The sequence below is a fragment of the Anolis carolinensis genome, chromosome 3 (genome assembly GCF_035594765.1).
Source record: "Anolis carolinensis isolate JA03-04 chromosome 3, rAnoCar3.1.pri, whole genome shotgun sequence".
Classification (NCBI taxonomy): Eukaryota; Metazoa; Chordata; class Lepidosauria; order Squamata; family Dactyloidae; genus Anolis; species Anolis carolinensis.
In genome coordinates this window covers 83,477,017-83,499,703 of record NC_085843.1, presented here as the reverse complement: position 1 = coordinate 83,499,703, position 22,687 = coordinate 83,477,017, and the positions used below count along the sequence as shown (strand labels likewise).

Sequence of the window (22,687 nt, the reverse complement as noted above, 5' to 3'; positions counted from 1 at the left end):
AGAATATACTAGCATGGGGGCCCGGTGGTGCCCGGGTTATTTGAGAATGGAATTGTTTGCCTTTGTTCCAAATTTAGTCTCGATCCAGTGTCAGTTGGCTTTAGTTGGTGTGGGTGAACTACAACTCCCATATGCAAGTCCATGGTCCATCCCCCTCCAAACAGCTCCAGGATGTAAAGTAGGTCATGGGGACTCGATGTGTGAAGTTTGGTCTTGATTAGACATTGGTGGGGGTCGCAGTGGTCTGGGGAAGTGAGTGAAGGTACTGTAAATCCCATCATCCATGGTCCGTTGTTCCCTTAAATGATAGGAGGACGTAAAGTGGGCCACATTGCACCTATGTGTCAAGTTTGGTACAGTTTCATCATTCATGGGCATCACAGTGGTCTGTGGGAGGTGAATTGGATGAAGGTACTGGAAATCCCATCATCCTTCGTGCATTCTCCTGCAAACCACACCAGGACATAAATTGTGTCACATTGCACCTGTGTGTCAAGTATGGTACAGTTTCGGCTTTCATGGGTATCACAGTGGTCCGTGGGAGGTGAATCGGGTGAGGGTACTGAAAATCCCATCATCCATGGTCCATCCTGCACCAAACCGGATCAGGACGTAAAGGGGGCCATATTGTACCTGTGTATCAAGTTTGGTACAGTTTCGTCATTCATGGGAATCACAGTGGCCTGTGGGAGGTGAATTGGATGAAGGTACTGCAAATCCCATCGTCCTTGATCCATCCTTCCCCAAACTACTGCAACATATAAAGTGTGTCATTTGGGATATATATATACCACATTTGGTTCAGTTCTGTCATTTGTAGCAGTTGCTGTGGTGTCAAGAAACGAGTGAAGGTACTGCATGTCCCATCTGTGTGCCAAGTTTGGTCTAGTTCCGTCACTGGTGGGCATCGCAGTGGCCTGTGAGAATCGTAGTGATTGAAAGTACTACATATCCCATCACCCATGGTCCATCATCTCGCAAATGGCACCAGGACATAAAGCGCATCATGGGGTAGGCTGTCTGGAATTGTGGGGGTTGGAGTCCAAAACACCTGGAGGACCCAAGTTGGCCCATGCCTGATTTAAAGGCTTCCATACAATCCTAGTTAGAAGGAGTAGCCAAAGGCCATCTAGTCGAACCCCCTTCTGCCATAGAGGAAGACACCATCCAAGCCCTCCTGACAGATGGCCATCCAGTCATAAATACGATTGGGAGATTTGAAAGGGGTCTCTGAAGGTCATCCAGTCCAGCCCCTTCTGCTGTAAAGGAAGACACCATCCAAGCCCTCCTGACAGATGACCATCCAGTCATAAATATGACTGGGAGATTTGAAAGGGATCTCTGAAGGTCATCCAGTCCAGCCCCGTCTGCCACAAAGGAAGAGACCATTCAAGCCCTCCCGACAGAAGGTCATTCCAACCATACATACCATCGAGACATTTATTTATTTGTTTGTTTATTTAATGCTGATATTTCTCCCCTGCCTTTCTGCAATGGACCCAAAGTGGCTTGCAAGGCCATTAAGCCACGTGCTAACATCCACCATATAAATAAAACAAAAGTAACGTCAAGCAATAGTAGTATAAATAAGACATAGCAGGGTTCAGTGGGGGCTGGTGAACTACAACTCCCATCTGCAAGTCCATCATCCATAATCCATCCCACTCCAAACAGTGCCCGGATGTATAGCAGGTCATGGGGAGTGTATGTGTCAAGCCTGTTAGAGTTAGTAGGCTGAAGCCTGCTTTTGGTAGTTTTTTGCCTCAGTAAAAACTGAGAGGGAGGGGGGGGGGGAAGTAAACCATCCTTAAAAGTAAAGATTAAAAAGATAGACATTATTTTCTCTTTCGTGTGCTGTGAATAGTACTGTGTCCCAATGAGCCAGGGAAAAGCTGGCGTCTTTGGAACAATATTGAGGAGGCCTTTTGGGGCCTAGGAGAGAAGATGGTGTCCTTTTGGGGCCTAGGAGAGAAGATGGCATCCTTTTGGGGCCTAGGAGAGAAGATGGCATCCTTTTGGGGCCTAGGAGAGAAGATGGTGTCCTTTTTTGGGGCCTAGCAGGGCCTAGCAGCTTGCAAAGGCTGAGACATGTTAGTAGAAGCACTGAAGGGGGGTGAGGTGAGGGAGTAGAAGTTGGCCATGTTGGGTGTATTTGGTCCAGATCCGTTGTCAGTGGGTTTATGGGTTTTAGGGGTTATGTGTGTCAGGTTTGGTCCAGCTCCGGCCTTCCTGGTGGTGCCAGTGGTGTTTTTGATTACAGAAGTGTAGGCCGAAGGCTGTTAAGTGTACCAAAGCTAGCGTCGTTCTGAGGAGATTGGGTAGGCCGAACGAAGCCTGCTGGTAGTAGTTTTTCCCTCAGTGGTCCCAGTGGCCTGTGATAGTGGCGGCCAATCAGAAAGCTGGCACATTCCGCCTGGCCAATCAGAAAGCTGGCCCATATTCCGGCCAGCCAATCAAAACGCTTGCACATACACCGCCCGACCAATCAAAATGCTGCCACAAACATACATACCCACAAACATACATACAAACATTCACTTTTATTATATATATAGCAGATATAGATATAGATATAGATGTAGTAGTCAGTGAGTTTGTGGTGTGGTATGATATTTAGATGTCTGGTGTGTAGCTTTTTCGAAGTGTCCAAAAAAAAACTTGCTCTCTTGATTATTCCAGATTTAGATTGGTGATAGGGTGGAAGTTTTTGAAATTCTGGTGGAGTGTCTCAAACAGGTTCTCTATCATGATGATATTGTCAATATACCTTAGGTAGAGGAGAGATATCTTGGATCAGGAGTTAAGGAAGCTTTCCAAGTCACCCATGAAAACATTGATATATAGCAGTGCATTCTGTTTGTTCATGCCAATATTGTTCAGCTTTTTACTTCCATGGCTGGGAGAGAGTGTTCCTAGGAGCTTACTATGTACTTCACAATGGCCAGAATTTTGGAAGATCAGTAAAGACTGATCATGTGCAAAAGAATTGTGTTAATTATTTTTATTTGGAGAAAGACTGCATAAAAATTTAATGTTGTTAGCTGTCACGACCCAGGCTACAGAGCACCAATAACCATACGCAGAGGCCAGATTCTATCTAATATCTTTATTAAGGAAATATATAAAGTTAGTAAAAGCAAATGTAAAAGTTAGTCCAGAAGTAGACCTTTCAGGGAAGGTCAAAATTAGTCCAAAGAAACAATGTCCAATATGAAATATTAAGGTCCAAAGTTGTAATCCAATAACCGAAACACTCACTTTGCCAGGCAAAGTGAGGGGAGATGACAAGGTCCTTTAGTCCATGAACTTGAGCAAGACTAGGAAATAACTTGATACTTGAAACAAGGCTTGAAACGTGGAACAAGGTAACGAGGAACAAGAACAAGGTCCGTGGAATAACTTGGTAAAATCCGTGAAACAAGGCAAGGTTTAGTCCTGGGAAAACAAGGCAAGGTCCGTTGGTAAACAAAGGCTGGGAAACAGGAGCGAAGGCTGGAACCAAGGCAAGGCTTGGGCAGGAACGAGGCTAGAAACGGAGCGCGCTGTCCAGACACAACTCGCTCCGGAGGCTGACGAATTGACTCCGCAAAGTTACTCCGCGGGTAAAACACCTATATAGAGTCTAACTTTCCCGCCGAGAGCAGTTCTCTGGGAACCAGAAACGAAAGCTAATCTCTGAGACCAGATGTTTGACTCCTTAAAGATTCTCATGGAAAGTAGGCTTAATTGGCAAATTCTTAGCAATTATTCTCGCACTCCTGCGCGAGGCTGCTTCCAAGCCTCTCTGTTGTTTACAAAACTCATGGCGAGAAAACACTGGAGATGTAGCCTCAGTATTTGTTTGACATACTTCTGGAACATAATCCTCTTGCAGGTGCAAGGTTCCCAGATCTGGCTGGGAAGAATCTGTCTGGGAAGAATCCAGTTCTGACTGGGAAGGTAAAAAACCCAAGTTTTCTTCTTCATCAGGCATCACAATGTCATGAGCAGGACTACAAGGCCCATGGGTCATCACACTATCCCCCTCCTCAAGCCCCCTCCCAAACTGGGACTCTCTCCCCGAGGCGCGAGGTCGTGGCTTGGCGGGATAGGTCTGATGGAAGCGACGGGTTAGATCAGGAGCGTGAACTGTGGAAGCGTCTTCCCAAGAGCGTTCCTCAGGGCCAAAACCCACCCAGTCAATGAGATATTGCAGGCGGCGGCGGTGAAAGCGAGAATCCAAAATGTCCTGAACCTCGAACTCGTCCTCCCCATCCACCAAAATAGGGACGGGGGCCGGCCGGTCTACATCTGGCCGCACACCATCCGCCGGAAGGAGCAGGGAGCGGTGAAACACTGGGTGAATGCGCATTGAGCGCGGAAGTTGGAGTTTGAAAGTCACGGGGTTAAGTTGCGCCACCACTGGATAGGGGCCAATGAAACGGGCATCTAACTTCCGGCAAGGGCGATGGGAGGGCAAAAAGCGAGTGGACAGAAAAACCCGATCTCCTACCTTGATTTCGGGGCCCGGCTGGCGATGTTTGTCCGCGTGACGTTTATAGTCCTCCTTGGCTTGTTCCAGTTGCTGGAGCAAAAGTTGTTGCACCGCTGTGAGTTCCTGCAGCCAATCTTCTGCTGCGGGAACTTCTGAAGTTTCAATGACAGGGGGAAAGAAACGTGGATGGAAGCCGTAGTTTGCAAAGAACGGCGTTTCTTTTGTAGAAGCCTGGACTCCATTGTTGTAGGCAAATTCCGACAGTGGTAACAGAGAAGCCCAATTGTCCTGTTGGTAGTTTACATAACAGCGAAGGTACTGTTCCAAAGTGGCATTGGTGCGCTCCGTTTGCCCATCCGTTTGGGGATGATGAGCTGAAGATAAACGAGAGTCTATGCCCAATAGTTTTTGTAGTGCCTTCCAGAAACGAGAGGTGAATTGGGATCCACGGTCTGTGACCAAACTCTTGGGCAATCCATGTAGTCTGAAAACATGTTGGAGGAATAAATCTGCAGTCTCTTGGGCTGTGGGAAGACCTTCACAGGGAATGAAATGGGCTAACTTGGTGAAAAGGTCCACCACCACTAGGATCGTGGTGAATCCACAGGAAGGTGGTAAGTCAGTGATAAAATCCGCAGAAATTATTTCCCATGGGCGAGATGGGTTAGGAAGGGGGTGTAGAAGCCCTGAGGGCTTCTCCCTTCTTATCTTGGAGCGCTGGCATACTGGGCAGGTGTTAACATATTTTTCCACATCCTTGCGGATCTTGGGCCACCAGAAATCTCTTAGGATCAAATGCATGGTTTTAAATAGTCCGAAATGCCCTGCTGGTTTGCAGTCATGACACAGACGAAGTGCTTTTTCCCTGCCCGGTCCGGGTGGGATATAAACATGATTTCTATAGCAAAGCAGTCCATCTTTAAGCGAAAAGGGAAAATGCAGACCTTGACGAAGTTGATCCTGCGCCCAGGCATCTGCTTGCTGACTAGCCCTGATTTCTTGAGCACAGATGGGCCCTGGAGTAGAGGGAGTTGAATCAATGGGAGTGGATTTGGTGTTCCCCACTGTGAGCGTGGCAAAGTTCTCGGGTTGTAGTAGTTGGGATTCAAAGGTCTCCTTGCGTCCTGCAGCGTATTCCGGTTTACGTGACAGGGCGTCTGCTTGCTTGGTTTGGGCTGGGGTCACATAATGAATCTGGAAGTTGAAACGTTCAAAGAATAAAGCCCAACGTTGCTGCCTCTGATTTAGCTTGCGGGCAGTTCTTAGATGTTCTAGATTCCGATGATCAGTGTGGACTTCAATGGGAAATTTGGCCCCTTCTAGCCAATGTCTCCAAGTTTCAAAAGCTGCCTTTATGGCTAATAGTTCTTTTTCCCAAATGGTATAGTTTCTCTCTGGTGCGGTTAGTTGACGAGAATAATAGGCACAAGGATGAAGGTGATCTCCCACCGGTTGTAGGAGCACAGCCCCAATTGCCACATCAGAGGCGTCCGCTTGCACCACAAAAAGGGTTTCAGGATCTGGATGCTGAAGGATTGGCTGGGATGTGAATAATTTCTTTAGTTGCTGGAACCCTTTCTCTGCTTGATCAGTCCAGCGGAAGGGCTGTTTTCCACGGATGCAGCTAGTGATTGGGTCAGACCAGCGGGCAAAATCTGGAATGAACTTACGGTAATAGTTCGCGAACCCCAAGAATCGCTGCACCTCCTTCTTGTTAGTTGGCGCCCGCCATTCCAATACTGCTGAAACCTTGGCTGGATCCATGGAGAGCCCTAGAGGCGAGATACGGTATCCAAGGAAATCTACCTCTTGTAGATCAAAAGCGCATTTTTCTAGCTTGGCATAAAGTCCATGATCCCGCAATCGTTGCAACACCATTTTGACGTGGTTCTCATGTTCTGATTGTGATCTAGAAAACACCAAAAAATCGTCCAGGTAGATTATCAAGAACCTATCTAGATAGTCCTGGAAAATGTCATTGACAAAATGCTGGAACGTTGCGGGAGCTCCGCATAATCCATAATTCATAACTCGGGAATCGAATAATCCGAATTTAGTCTGGAAGGCGGTCTTCCACTCGTCCCCTTCTCTGATGCGAACTAAGTTGTAAGCTCCCCGAAGATCCAGCTTGGTGTAAACCTTGGCTCCTCGAAGTCGGTCTAGTAGATCCGAGATTAAGGGCAGGGGATAGCTGTTCCGCTTGGTGATATTATTCAATGCTCTGTAGTCCACCACCAAGCGTAATTCCCCTGACTTCTTCTTCACAAACATCACTGGGGAGGCGGCTGGGGATTGAGAGGGTCTGATGAATCCCTTGCGAAGGTTTGTCTCTATGAATTCCCTGAGAGCTTCTTGCTCTGGTTCAGTCAGGGAGTAGAGATGCCCTCGCGGGATCGGGGCCCCCTCCACCAAGTCAATGGCACAGTCATAAGGTCTATGTGGGGGTAACTTTTCGGCTTCTTTTTCATTGAATACATCCCAATACTCGGAGTACTTCTTTGGCAAGGTGATAATGGGCTCGGTGTCTGTGGCATGGCAGACCTTGGCTACGAGGCAATGGTTTTGGCAGTACTTTGAAGCAAACTGCAGTTCTCTGTTGGACCAGGAGATGCTTGGGTCGTGAAGTGTCAGCCATGGAATCCCCAAAATCACAGGGAAATGGGGAACCTCAGTAACAAAGAAGGAAATCTCTTCCATATGTTCCCTTATCCACATCCTGGTGGGTTCCGACCACTGGCTTACGGGGCCCGTCTTGAGAGGGCGGCCATCGATGGCTTGCACCACACGGGCATTCTTGAAGTCATGATATTGTAATCCCAGAGAGTCGGCATACTCTCTATCAATGAAATTGTTGGTAGCTCCTGAGTCTATCATGGCGTGGATCATGACGGGTCCCTTTTTTGCTGACCATAAGGTGACCACTAGAAGGAACAGGACCCCGGTTGGCGGCTCTTGAATGGGTTTCTTGACCGGGTTGGCGAGCCTCTCTACGCCCGGTCGTTGGCTTCCCCCGCCGGCTGTGTGCCAGCCGCCTCAGACGTCTTCGTCTCCGTGGAGGACGCCGCCGCAAGACGGGCGGCGGGCTTCCCTTTGGCTGGGCACTCTCTGGCGAAGTGGCCCCCATTCCCGCAATACCAACAGAGATTTAGGCGTTGGCGGCGGGCCTTCTCGGCGGCATCTAATCTGGGACGCACATTGCCCAACTGCATCGGCACCTCCTCGCTCCCTCTGGGGTATGGGGATGGTGGTGGGGGTCTCCACACTGGACGCGGCTGAACGCTGGCGGGAGCGGGGGGTTTTGCCCCAGCTCTACCGCTCTGGCCTCGTACCCACTGCTTCCTGTTGGCAATCATGACTTCAGCCCGTAAACATTGATCGATGAGTGCTTCCAGCGTTTGGGGAGGATCCACCTTGGAGATTTCCTCCAGCCTTTCAATGTTGAGACCCTCCCGAAATTGTCCTCTGAGGGCAACATCGTTCCAGCCGGTGTTGTGGGCCAGCACTCGGAACTCGGCTATGTACTGAGACATGGGTCTGTCTCCTTGGAAGAGGCGGCGGAGTTTGTGCCCGGCTGCCTCCAAATTGTCCTCGATTCCCCAGGTCGCCTTAAGGTGGTCCAAGAAATGTTGCGCTGACCTTAGATGTGGGGAGGCTTGGTCGAACAGAGCCGTCGCCCAGTTAGCCGCTGGCCCGTCTAGGAGACTGTAAATCCACACCACCTTGATGTCTTCCTGGGGAAACTCGGCATCACGGGCCTCTAGATAAGCTTGGCATTGGCGACGGAAAACATGAACCTTAGAAGCTTCTCCAGTAAACTTGGTTGGCAACGCCATGGCCGGAAGACGGATTCCGCGTTCCTTCAAACCCTTTATTTCTCCATCCTGTGCATTGAGCTTATCACGGATTCGGTCCACCTCATCCTTGTCGATGGTGTAGGTAATCGGCTGGCCGCTCGGCCCAGGTACGACTCCGGTAGACATTCTGGCCGAGGTTAATTGGTGCTTAGGGTGGCGGAGTCAAACTGTCACGACCCAGGCTACAGAGCACCAATAACCATACGCAGAGGCCAGATTCTATCTAATATCTTTATTAAGGAAATATATAAAGTTAGTAAAAGCAAATGTAAAAGTTAGTCCAGAAGTAGACCTTTCAGGGAAGGTCAAAATTAGTCCAAAGAAACAATGTCCAATATGAAATATTAAGGTCCAAAGTTGTAATCCAATAACCGAAACACTCACTTTGCCAGGCAAAGTGAGGGGAGATGACAAGGTCCTTTAGTCCATGAACTTGAGCAAGACTAGGAAATAACTTGATACTTGAAACAAGGCTTGAAACGTGGAACAAGGTAACGAGGAACAAGAACAAGGTCCGTGGAATAACTTGGTAAAATCCGTGAAACAAGGCAAGGTTTAGTCCTGGGAAAACAAGGCAAGGTCCGTTGGTAAACAAAGGCTGGGAAACAGGAGCGAAGGCTGGAACCAAGGCAAGGCTTGGGCAGGAACGAGGCTAGAAACGGAGCGCGCTGTCCAGACACAACTCGCTCCGGAGGCTGACGAATTGACTCCGCAAAGTTACTCCGCGGGTAAAACACCTATATAGAGTCTAACTTTCCCGCCGAGAGCAGTTCTCTGGGAACCAGAAACGAAAGCTAATCTCTGAGACCAGATGTTTGACTCCTTAAAGATTCTCATGGAAAGTAGGCTTAATTGGCAAATTCTTAGCAATTATTCTCGCACTCCTGCGCGAGGCTGCTTCCAAGCCTCTCTGTTGTTTACAAAACTCATGGCGAGAAAACACTGGAGATGTAGCCTCAGTATTTGTTTGACATACTTCTGGAACATAATCCTCTTGCAGGTGCAAGGTTCCCAGATCTGGCTGGGAAGAATCTGTCTGGGAAGAATCCAGTTCTGACTGGGAAGGTAAAAAACCCAAGTTTTCTTCTTCATCAGGCATCACAATGTCATGAGCAGGACTACAAGGCCCATGGGTCATCACACTAGCAGCTGTCAAGGTGACTTCGACTTATAGCAGCCCTATAAGTGAGAGACTTCTAAGTCTCTAACAGTTATCACTAACAATTCTCCTTTGGTCTTCAAGTTTCAAATCTGTGGCTTCGTTTGTCCATGTTGCCCTCTACCTTACTAAGTATTATTGAGTCATGTCTTTTCTTTATATTCCCCAAGTTTAGTCTTGACTTCTAGGAAGAATTCAGGCTTGATTTGCTCTGTTGGGCATTGTTCTGTCACGCGCTGGGCCTGTGACTGACTGTCTGTTATGTAGGACGTACGCTTTACGCCCAGCGAGAAGCCAGGGGCCTAAAGAAGGGTCGTTGAGGAATTTTCCTGAAAAGATGGCCTTGAAGTCTTTAAAGAAATAACAACGTCTTTATTGACAAACAAATAATAAATCTTCAAGGAGTCTTGTCCCACAGGACAGGCGATAGGCTTTGAATAACGGTGAAAACCCTCTTATAACCCCTCCCAGGCTATCTATTATCTGGGCCTAGCTGGTCTGGGACCCACTGCCAACTCCCAAGTGCGTCTGGTTGTTGAGTGGACCTACCAGCTGAGGCTTTCAGATGTTTCTGTGCTGTTGTTCTGTATCCTGGGACGGTCAATATTCCTGGTATACTTTAACTCTGGTGTTCTTTATCCCCGGTGGTCTTGAAATAGGAAGCCTTTTACGGGACGAGTTGGTATATGTCCTACAGCTGAGCTTCCCAAGAGAGACTAACTTAAAAATGGCTCCTTCCCTCCCAGAGCCCTGAACAGGGGGCGGAACCAAACTTAATGGTGATTGACAGGTGGCCTGTCCTATGGCTACAAACATTTGCAGCAAGAAAGTAAAATAGAAGGTTCGGCTTGATTTGCTCTGTTGGGCATATATTAATTCACTATTTTAGTTTTTGACAATGTTTGCTTTTGATGGCCTGAAGTCATGTACTGCATGATTTTTCATCAGACTATTGAAGTTGTATTGGAATTACAGTAGAGTCTCACTTATCCAACACTCGCTTATCCAACGTTTGGATTATCCAACACATTTTTGTAGTCGATGTTTTCAATATATCGTGATATTTTGGTGCTAAATTCATAAATACAGTAATTACTACATAGCATTACTGCATATTGAACTACTTTTTCTGCCAAATTTGTTGTCTAACATGATGTTTTGGTGTTTCATTTGTAAAATCATAACCTAATTTGATGTTTAATAGGCTTTTCCTTAATGCCTCATTATCCAACATATTCGCTTATCCAACATTCTGCCGGCCCGTTTATGTTGGATAAGTGAGACTCTACTGTATATGTCATAGATTGTGGAGGTGCACTGTAGAATAATATTGATTTGTATAAAGTATTATTAAATTAAAGTAATGAGACATCAATATAATAACTAACATTGCTATCCAAATGATTAAAGATGTGAAACTTTGTCATTTTTACAGTCGCATATATGCAACTCCGCATACACAGTGCCACTTCTTGAAGAGCCATTTTTCCTCAGTGTTTTTTTTTTTTTCATTTCCAGAAGAGTAGAGGATTTTCCCATACAATTTCTAGTGCATTTCCCATTGTAAAGTGAAGATCTTAGCATCTATTTTCTCTCACCCCATCAAAAGTATTGGCAGAAAATGTATTCCTCCTTTTTGATAATTATTCTTTCTTCGGTCACAAGTGAATCAAGTTAAAATTTGGAAAATGTGTCAATTTCTCAAGGGTTGAGAGCACTTTAGACTTCTCTCTGGGGGGAGTGCATGTGTAGAGCAGGATGGTGTGTTACTTCATTGAGTCTGGGAAGAATCCTGTAATAGCACAGAAGATATAATCTATCTATATCTATATATATAATAAAAGTGAAATCGGAGTATGTATCAGCGTTTTGATTGGCCTGGCGGAATATGTGCTCGCGTTTTGATTGGCCGCCACTATCCCAGGCCACTGAGACCAACAGGAATGACGGATCTGCACCAAACTTGGCACACTTCATCCCCACGATGCACTTTATGACCTGCTGCCATTTGGGGGAGGATGGACCACAGATGATGGGATTTGCAGTACTTTCAAACACTTTAACTCCCACAGACTACTGCAATGCCCACCAATGATAGAAATGGACCAAACTTGGCACACAGAACTCCTGTCGACCCCTTTACATCCTGATGTATATTGGGGCAGGATGGACCAAGGATGATGGAATTTGCAGTACCTTCCCTCACTTCTTGAGACCACAGCAACTGCCACAAATCACACAACTGAACCAAACCAGGCACACATATCCCAAATGACACACTTCACATGCTGTAGCAGTTTGATGGAGGGTGGACCGAGGATTATGGGATTTGCAGTACATTCATCCAATTCACCTCCCACAAACCACTGTGATGCCCATGAATGACAAAACTGTATCAAACTTGACACGCAGGTGCAGGGTAGCCCACTTTACATCCTGGTGCAGTTTGGGGGAAGAGGAACCGTGGATGAGGGGACTTACAATATCTTCAGTCACTTCCTGGGACTACTGTGACCCCCACCAATGACTGATCAAGACCAAACTTGGCACATAGAGCCACCATGGCCCACTCTACATCTTGGTGAGATTTGAAAGAGCTTGGACCTTGGATGATGGGACTTGCAGTATATTCATTCACTTCCTGAGACCACTGTCACCCCCATCAATGTCTCATCAAGACCAAACTTCAAACAGAGAACACCCATGACTCACTCTACACCCAGGTGCAGTTTGGAGGATGATGGACCATGGACGATGGGACTTCCAATACCTTCACTCACTTCCTAAGAGCACCGCGACCCACACAAATGACTGATCAAGACCAAACATGGTACATGGAGCCCTCATGACCTATTCTACATACTGGCTCTGTTTGGAGGGGGATGGACACTGGACGATGGGACTTCCATATGGGAGTTGGAGCTCACCCGCACCCACTGAACCCAGCTGACATTGGATATAGGCTACACTTGGAACACAGGCAAACAATGCCTTTCTCAAATGACCCGGGCATCGCTGGGTCTCCAAGCTAGTAATCTATATATATAAAAAAGTGATGGAATCCTGGAGACCGCCAAAACAACAAAAGTAAACACCCCACAACCTCAAAAATTGACAACACAACCCATCATCCATGCCTCTAGGTTGATACAACAAAAAGAAAAGAAAAATAAAGTCCTAATTAGAGGGAGAGGAATAATTGTTTTTATCCAATTGCTGCCAGTTAGAAGGCTAAGCTCCGCCCACTTGGTCTCCTAGCAACCCACTCACCCAGGGGACAGGCAGAGTTAGGCCTCACTTAGGCCTCTTCCACACTGCCTATAAAATACAGATTATCGGATTTTAACTGGATTAGACGGTAGTGTAGACTCAAGGCCCTTCCACACAGCTATATAACCCATATAATCTTATATATTATCTGCTTTAACTGGATTATCTGGACTCCACACCTTTACCCTTTACCTTAACTACCACCAGTTCCTCAATACTTTATTTCCCATACCACCATACTTCACCACAGCAACGCGTGGCCGGGCACAGCTAGTATAATATAAAGAAAAAGCTGGGAGAAAGCTATCCCATTGGCCAATTACAGTTTAGTGTAAACCTTGTGGATGAGTATTTTTGTTTTTACCTGCTCATAACTTATCTAATAAGAGTTGATTTGTACTTCAACATTAAAAGTGACCATGGAAAAAGTAAAAGCTTCAGAGGACTTGGCATCTATTAACTTATTCCAGAAGAAAAGGGCAATGTCTGTAATAGGATATGGGATATAATTAAACCTGTTTGTCACCACTGATTTTGGGTGCATTTTGAGAGATGGAATGTAGAAGCTACATGTATGTGGCAAAGAGTGCAAAAGCATGCTGTAGGTTTGATAAGAGAATAGAAGGCCTTGAGGAATAAAGAATAAAAGATTAAGAGAGGTGGAGTGGAAGAAGTGTGGCCTGTGTGCCTCCTGTTCCTGAACTAATTTTTGTTCCTCTCCTGTTCCACAAGCCCCCTAAGTTAAAAAAAGAAAAAAGAATGTTTAAGGTCAAAATTCAAATGTAGAATGTGCTAAAATACCACCTGGTGTGCCTAAAACACCTGTGATCCTTCAGACATTTTGGGGAAAACCTAGTGAGCCAAAAATAGGCCAAAGAAACTGTTAGTGCATACTGACTGAAAATCCCTCTCATTTCCAGGTAGCATTATCAGTCAAGAGCATGGGGCTGGAAAACTTTCTTTACATCAAAACTTCATGGCTTTTTGCTAGCATGGAAAAAGTATGTCTTTAATTATACTGTTTACTACTGTACAATGATTTCATACATGAGATATAACAATGGGCTAAACATTTGGTCTGAACATATTATTATTTAGATCAGACCTGTTCATATTATGCAAATGAAGTGCTTTGTTCACCTTCTTTTGTCCTATTTATGTAGTAAATTCTTCTGTTTTGATTGTGCAGTGTAGGGTGAAAAGGAGTACTTACGCCTTACAAGCCTGCTTTCTTTAAAAAAGATGAATTAATTCCAATTTTGAAGGACTCTGGAGAGCAAACTAATTAGTTGATTTAGCTGCGCGTGCTGCACGTCCTCCCACCCTTACCCTCAACATGCCTGTCAGATGAAGGCTTGGCTGTTTGCCAGGACTTTGATTATGCAAGGCTTTCTGTGTCCTAGTTATCTGAACAAAAGGCAGCTCTTAGGATCAAGCATCACACCTAGGTCATATAGTTAGCAAAACCATCTCTAGGAGTTGTTCTCAGCTGGGATAAGGCTTTCCCACTGTGGTAAGTTCATGTCAGAATTATCAAGCTTGTAATGGTGGCTTCACTTAATGTAACATATGATATTTAAACCACCTATTAGGAAATACCAGCTACTGGATGAAAATAGAAAATCCCTATGCTAGGAAATCATGCTAGTTGATGTATATCTAAAAGAGTTTTACATTAACTTTTTGAGTATTTTTCTTACTGTTTTGTATTGGTAGTTTTGAAGCATATTGAAAATGGAACCAGAAAAACTTATAAAAAATCTAGGTCTGCTCCTCAGTGCATGTAGAGTTCTATGGAGAGTAATATCTGTGTAGGATACGATTAAAGGCTTTGTTAATATCCAGCAGGCACCATGCTTCTGATTCCTTGTAATGTTTGCAACTTTTATTGCAATCACATCATCAGTAGGAGCTATGAAGAGGAAATAATGTCATAGACTTTAGCTGCTCTCCTTAAAAAGATATCACCAAGTGCAAACATTGAATTGAGTGCCTTGTAGGTAATTCCTCTTGCTTGTGATTTGAATTTCTGTAGATGGATGTCTGCCTTGAGATATTGAATGTCGTCTCTTGAACTGCAGTGGCCTCTCCTGCATAATAACTATTTCACACAGCAGCAGCCAGCTTCAGTACTGCAATATTTGTGAGAGATGCAGATGTTTGCTAGCTTCGGTTTGCAGCAGAGATTTAGAGCTGGATTTTTGATACATTTGTAGTTTGTGGTACCGAAAACAGTAAATAGTCTTTTGACAAAGGAGCTCTGTTGTTTGATATGGCTGTTTTTCTAATGGAATACTGCAAAAGGAATCTCAGCGCTTTGATGTAGCTATATGTCCTGGATTGTTCTGGATGACTGGGTTTGTTCTTGTATGTGGTTGAATAACTAGGGGTACCTTTACGATAAGATGGTTTATTTTTGGAATACGCAACTGCATGCTTTTGATTGTCAACATAGCATTACTATGCCTTGTGCTAAATGGTTCTGGTAAAATGTGCATTTTATAATTTTGAATATTCTGAGATTTTGCTATAATATCATAATAAGAATGAATGATATGAATGCATTCTTGTTTTGAGCCTCATTAGTGGCTCCCATTTCAAAATTAGAGCCATCTCTTTCGTTGATTAATAAAACAGTATTTGTTTATATTGGCTTGTTTTAAATATTGATAGTTTAAATTATCCTTCTTGTTTTGTATATCTTAGTATCATTTGAGGTACTATTGAGTAATTATAATTTTGTGTCTTACAAATGCATACACTAATTTATTAAGGAAATATTACATGTTTTCTATTATAAAAATGTATGGTGATCTTTTCACATTAAAATGTGTAGGTACATCAATGGCCTTGAGGCTATTGTAGGGTCTGTAGTGTGTTGCAGCCTTTATAGTCCCTTAGTTTTAATGACAATTAATACATATAAGTTAATTGCATACTTTTCTGAGAAATAATTGCATACAGGTCAATTATATAATTTGTTATTTATTAAAGAAACAGTTGCCAGGAAATGAACATGTTTCTGCCAGATCAAATTTGTCATTGTTATTTTTGTAAGACCATTCAAATTATATGGCTGCAATCAGACTAGTTTTTATTATCCCTTTTGTTCTTAGGTTCAAATTTTACTAGAGTACACTGATTAATGAGTAATTAAATTGTTGTTGAAATGTTTTTGAAAGTCACTGAATATAATACTTCTTTATATGATGGGGTGAAGACATACCAGCAGCATGGAGTAATATTTTGTTGTTTCAATACAATAATAAGATGGATAGGTATCAATTTGTAGCTGTTTTAAATTGAGCAATATATACTTTGCTCAAACCAAATACTGTGTTAACAAAAAGCAGGTATTACAGTATGGTTTTATTATTCATAGAAATTATTCAAGTGAATGTATGAAATGTAGCAGTCATATTGAATTGCTCTGTCAGTATATAAGAGCTTCAGAGTGTTGAATAAAAAGTGTGATATCGCATAGTCTTCAACTTTAAAGATAAATCTTCATTCTCTTAATGATGGGAAGGTATAGTCTAAAGATGTAATTTTTGAAAGTGAGCACAGTGTGACATTTTCGAAGTAATATTTTCATCTTTTTATGAGAGTTATTTATTTGCATATATTTTAATTCAGGTTTTAGGAAGCTGATATAACAGCTAAATGGATATAATAGGTAGCTGCAGAGTTTATACTTTTTCCACATTCATACTGAATTGCTGATATTTACTCTATGCACACTGTTACAATTAAAAGCAATCAGTTTTTGATTATGCTAAACAGATGCTTTAATTTCAATCAAAAAGGCATCCAGTGGAAAGTTGGTAAATTGAAATGTATGTTAATATCATTGATTCAAAAGGTCTTCAGTTGGGACTAAGTATGGGATTTACATCCTTAGCATGAAGTAGTTTACTTCTGTTGAACCAAAAGAAAAAAAATGCTTAACATTGTTAGACAAACAATTCAGTACTTTGATAAGTTCAAACACTTACAAGTTCAAAGTTATTTCTCCTTTCTTTTGCAGCATTTTCAGTTGGCTTTGATTGACTGCAATCCTTGCACTTTGTCCAATGCTGAAAGTAAGTATTGAAACCAATTGTTATGGATCTGCTACCTCCTCATTTCTCAGCCAAAAGTATCTTGACACATATTTATGTTTATCCAGATGAGCAGAACAGCCTGGTATTGGGACCAGTTCTAGAGGCTTCAAGCTAGATCTAACATCAGTCATACTTAGACCTATTTAAATCAATAACACTTTAGTTAGTAGTGTTGACAGAAAATCTGAATCATTTCCAAAAAAGACTAATGTTTCCCTTCACCACCACTGTAATTTCTCACTTAAAATTTCATACATCTGCACAGAACTCTAAAATCAGGCTTTTAGAAACTGCAAAGTGTGATTGCTTTCTGGTTTCTTTATTAGATTAAGAATACAAAATATTTATTTATTTATTACAACATTTATATCCCGCTGTTCTCACCCCCGAGGGGGGACTCAGGGCGGCTTACAACCGAGTATAAAACAGAGTATATAAAAACAATTAAAATTAAAACAATAATGTTAATTAAAACATCCATATAAATATACATTCAGAGGCGCGTTCTGGGTCATAATCCAGGTCTGTCAGTTCTTCGTCATGAATTCATTACAGTTGATGCCACATCTATTGCTCAAAAGCCTGGTCCCATAACCAAGTTTTAAGTTGTTTTTTAAAAATTATTTATATGAATTTTCAAAAAGAATACAATAAAAGTGGGGGAACATTGTGGTTTATAGGAAAGTAGGAAATGGTGAAAAAAGAAGGGAGAGGGGAAGGAAGGAAGAGTGAGGGAAAAAAAAGGTGTGCTGAAAAGTTCCTTGACTTCCATCTTTATCTATATTGGATATATACTTTTAGGGGATTTCCCCCCGTTTTTCTATTGTTCATTAATATCTAAGCTTCCCTATAGTCCATAGTCCACATTTATTCTTGTTGATATATTACAACCTTTCTATGTTTATATTGTCTTAATATACTTCTCCTTTACTAAGAAGTTTAGTAAAGGTTGCCAATCCGTCGCTTTCTTTGGTAATCCTTGTTGTTTAGCTAGCATATATGATAGTCTATCCATATTCTTTATTTCCATTAGTTTTACCATCCAGTCATTTACGTCCGGTGTCTTTTCTTGTCTCCAGTTCCTTGCGTAGACAATTCTCGCTGCCGTCATCATATAGTTTAGTAGGAGATCATCATTTTCTTTTATATTATCTTCTGAGATTCCTAGTAATAAGTGTTCTGGTCTCATTTGGTAATTGATATTCAATATTTTTTGTGAGGTTCCATGTATCTCTTTCCAAAAAATTTTAACTTTCTCACAAGTCCACCACATATGAAAGAATGATTCTTGTTCTTTTTTGCATTTCCAGCATACCGTCTGTAAAGATTTATTTATAAGTCCTAATTTTTTTGGAGTTATGTACCATCTATGGAACATTTTTATCCAGTTCTCCTTTAAGTCATATGAGTACATTTGTTTTAATTTATTGTTCCAAATATTTTCCCATTGGTACATTCTGATTGTTTTTTTTGATATTAATAGCCCATTTTGTCATGCATTCTTTCACAAATTCCTTCTCAGTTTGCCATTCAAGAATTTTTTGTATATCTTTGTTATCAGGTTTTTTGTCAGAATTCATAATTCTGTCCCAAAATGTTTCTTTAAACATAAGTTTTAAGTTTTTTACATAAAGACGAGAGGGAGCCTGCCTGATCTCATTAGAGAGGGCATTCCACAGACGAGGGTCCACCACTGAAAAGGCCCTGTCTCACGTTGCCACCAGTCACACTTGCAAAGGTAGCGGGATCGAGAGCAGAGCCTCCCCTGAAGATCTTAAACTGTGAGGTGGGTCATAGCGGGAGATATGTTCGGAAAAGTAAGCTGGGCTGGAACCGTTTAGCGCTTTATAGGCTAAAGCCAGCACTTTGAATTGTGCTCGGTAGCAGATCGGCAGCCAGTGGAATTGACGTAACAGAGGAGTGATATGCTCCGGTTAGCAGCCTGACTGCTGCCCATTGGACTATTTGGAGCTTCCGAACAGTCTTCAAAGGCAGCCCCATGTAGAGTGCATTGCAGTAATCTATTTGGGATGTAACAAGAGCGTGGACCACCGTGGCCAAGTCACGCTTCCCAAGATACGGGCGCAACTGGCATACAAGTTTTAACTGTGCAAAGGCTCCCCTAGCCACCGCTGAGACCTGGGGCTCCAGGCTCAAGGATGAATCTAGGTTTACCCCAAAGCTGCGAATCTGTGCTTTCAGGGGGAGTGTGACCCCATCCAGCACTGGCTGTAACCCTATGCCTTGTTCGGCCTTGCGACTGACTAGGAGGACCTCGGTCTTGTCTGGATTCAACTTCAGTTTGTTTGCCCTCATTCAGTCCGACACAGCTGCCAAGCACAGGTTCAGGACCTCCTTAGTGATAGGTGGGAAGGAGTGACAGAGTTGGACATCATCTGCATACAGGTGACACCATACTCCAAAACTCCTGATGATCTCTCCCAGCGGCGTCATGTAAATGTTAAATAACATGGGGGATAGTACTGACCCCTGTGGGACCCCACAAGACAATGGTTGCGGGGCCGAGCAGGTGTCCCACAATAACACCTTCTGGGACTGACTCTTCAGGAATGAGTGGAGCCACTCCAAGACAATACCTCCAAGCCCCATTCCTGCAAGGCGCCCCAGAAGGATATCGTCAACAGTATCGAAGAACAGTTATTTCAGTTAGTCATAATTTTTAAAAGACCAAGGTCAGATTAGGTTACAGCTCCAATCAAATCTCCATAAACTCTATAGAAGTCAGAAGTAATCACTGAAGTAGATGGGAGACGCGAGAGATCGTATTGCCTTCCATGCACCATTTTTAATTTTCTATGTATTTAAGATGCATACTTAGAACTGAATATTTGTGATCAAAAGTATATATTTTATCAATTTCATTATAGTTTCTTTCACTTTTAAGTAATTAAAAACCAAAATGATATCACATTTCATTGAGGTGATTTAAAAATCCAAATGAATTTATGATCACATTCTATATATTAGTTCCCTTAACTCAAATAGCTTCTCCCCCATTATAGCAACAAAATTCAAGCCACTGGAGATAGCTTCTCTCCATCCCTTCAGGACCCCCTTCTCTCTTGCAGAGTTGCTTGTCTATAGAATAATAGAATTGGAAGAGACCCCAAGGGCCATCCATACAAGAATATACGATCAAAACACTTCCCAGACAAAGAGATTCCACCACATTTCCAGGCAGCATATAGCCCCATCAAACATCTGTTATTGTTTAATACAAATTTCAGGGGGGAAAAATCCACCCAATTTTTTTGTACATCTTTGCTGACTTTCATTTACTATGTTTCTTAATTTTATGGTGCATAAAGGGAGACCAAGTGTTCTGCAATATATTACTTTTGTCAGTGGTTTTTACTGCTCTGGCCACACCTGTTAATGTTTCCATCAATAAAATATTCCAAATTTTATTCCACCAGCATCCATATTTATCTTTTCCAAGTATTTAATTTAATTCCACAAGAGTATAATGACATGAGTGTGTTTTCCCTGGTTGAATGCTGAGATGGATTTCAGGACAGGAGATATGAGGACTTCCTCCTGTTATAATCTACAGTATCAGCTTATCATCAATTATTCATTTTTTGTTTACAGACTTTCATGTAATATTGCTACGAAGTCTCTTCAATATTTTTTCCTCATTATAACATATAGGTTCAAAAAATGTTATCAATCTCACATTGTTTGAAACTTGTTTGAAACTTGAAACTCCTAGTTATAGATGGGGGTGAGAAAAGAGGAAGTGAGAGTAAATATACCTCTTGGAAGGGAAATTCATTCCTGGAAGAGTTTATCATGGGAAATTGATGTCTCCACTGAAGCTTTATCTTCTGAACAGGGGCACAGACAGCAAAACAAATGTTACAGAGGTGTTAATCCTTCCCTAAGCTATCCAAATGGGCCCCTGGTGGCACAGTGTGTTAAAGCGCTGAGCTGCTGAACTTGTGGACCAAAAGGTGCCAGGTTCAAATCCTGGGAGCGGAATGAGCACCGGTTGTTAGCCCCAGCTCCTGCCAACCTAGCAGTTCGAAAACATGCAAATGTGAGTAGATCAATAGTTACCACTCCAGCGGGAAGGTAACGGTGCTCCATGCAGTCATGCCAGCCACATGACCTTGGAGGTGTCTACGGACAATGCTGGCTCTTTGGCTTAGAAATGGAGATGAGCACCAACCCCCAGAGTCGGTCACGACTGGACTTAACGTCAGGGGGAAACCTTTACCTAAGCTATCCAAAAACTTTTAAAAAATGGCTGGAGTTACACTTAAAAATGTGTCTCTTTTGACTTACATACAAATTCTATTTAAGAACAACCCTACATAATCTGTCTTGTTTGTAACCCAAGGACGGCCTGTATTCACATATTCTCTTAAAAAGGGACTAATGTGTTTTACTTGCTGTTTGTTTGTCTTTTTAAAGTGAATATTCATGTCTATAGAATCCATTCTTCTTTCTTTCTTTCTTTCTTTCTTTCTTTCTTTCTTTCTTTCTTTCCTCTCTCTCTCTCTCTCTCTCTCTCTCTCTCTCTCTCTCTCTCAATCTCAATCTCTCTCTTTTGTAATATGGGTAAACAATGCCAAAGTTGAGTATTTTTTTTCCTTCTATGCCACTTAAATCCAATGCTTTGTTTAATGCCAGTTCAATTCCCTCCACCTTAAATGGTAGAGCCAGCCCCTTTCCCAGTTCTGTCCTGCTTATTCATTTCCATTGTTGTTGTTAATTCATTCAGTCGTTTCTGACTCTCCATGACCTCATGGACCAGTCCACGCCAGAGCTCCCTGTCAGCCATCGCCGCCATCAGTTCCTTCAAGGTCAAGCCAGTCACTTCAAGGATACCATCCATCTATCTTGCCCTTGGTTGACCTCTCTTCCTTTTTCCTTCCATTTTCCCCAGCATCATGATCTTTTCCAAACTTTCCTGTCTTCTCATGATGTGGCCAAAATACTTCATCTTTGCCTCCAATATCCTTCCCTCCAGTGAGCAGCTGGGCATTATTTCCTGGAGTATGGACTGGTTGGATCTTCTTGCGGTCCAGGGCACTCTCAGGATTTTCCTCCAGCGTCAAAGTTCAGAAGCATCTATCTTCCTTTGCTCAGCCTTCCTTATGGTCCAGCTCTTGCATCCATAGTTTACTATGGGGAATACCATTGCTTTCACTATGCGGACCTTCATTGCCAGTGTGATGTCTCTGCTCTTCTCTATTTTTATCAAGGTTGGCCATTGCTCTCCTCCCAAGAAGTAAATGTCTTTTGATTTCCTGGCTGCAGTCTGCATCTGCAGTGATCTTCATGCCTAGAAATATAAAGTCTGTCACTGCCTCCATGTTTTCTCCCTCTATTTGCTAGTTATCAATCGGTCTGGTTGACATAATCTTGGTTTTCTTGATGTTTGACTGCAACCCGGCTTTTGCACTTTCTTCTTTCAGCTTGGTGATAAGGCTCCTCAGCTCCTCCTCACTTTCAGCCATCATCTGCATATCTAAGGTTGTTAATGTTTCTTCCAGTAATTTTAACTCCAGCCTTGGATTCGTCAAGCCCCACACGTCACATGATGATGTGTTCTGTGTACAAGTTGAATAGGTAGGGTGAAAGTATACAGCCCTGCCGTACTCCTTTCCCAATCTTGAACCAGTCTGTTGTTCTGTGGTCTGTTCTTACTGTGGCCACTTGGTCTTTATACAGATTTCTCAGGAGACAGACAAGGTGACTTGGTATTCCCATACCACCAAGAACTTGCCACAATTTATTATGATCCACACAGTCGAAGGCTTTAGAATAGTCACTAAAGCAGAAATAGATGTTTTTCTCA

The 22,687-nt window shown here is 43.0% G+C and overlaps 1 protein-coding gene across 11 annotated transcripts in view; it reads left to right on the top strand.

Annotated features, from left to right (window-relative positions):
- kdm6a (lysine demethylase 6A) overlaps positions 1 to 22,687 on the top strand; it is a 218,523-nt gene that overhangs the window by 112,473 nt on the left and 83,363 nt on the right. For 6 of the 11 annotated variants that reach the window (XM_062975178.1, XM_062975175.1, XM_062975176.1 and 3 more), the window contains exon 7: positions 16,785 to 16,839. In XM_062975178.1, coding sequence (XP_062831248.1) covers positions 16,785 to 16,839 — 55 coding nt within the window. Of the gene's footprint in view, positions 1 to 13,677; positions 13,759 to 16,784; positions 16,840 to 22,687 lie in introns of all 11 variants that reach the window. The other 5 variants (XM_062975177.1, XM_062975174.1, XM_062975170.1 and 2 more) reach the window with 1 other exon arrangement.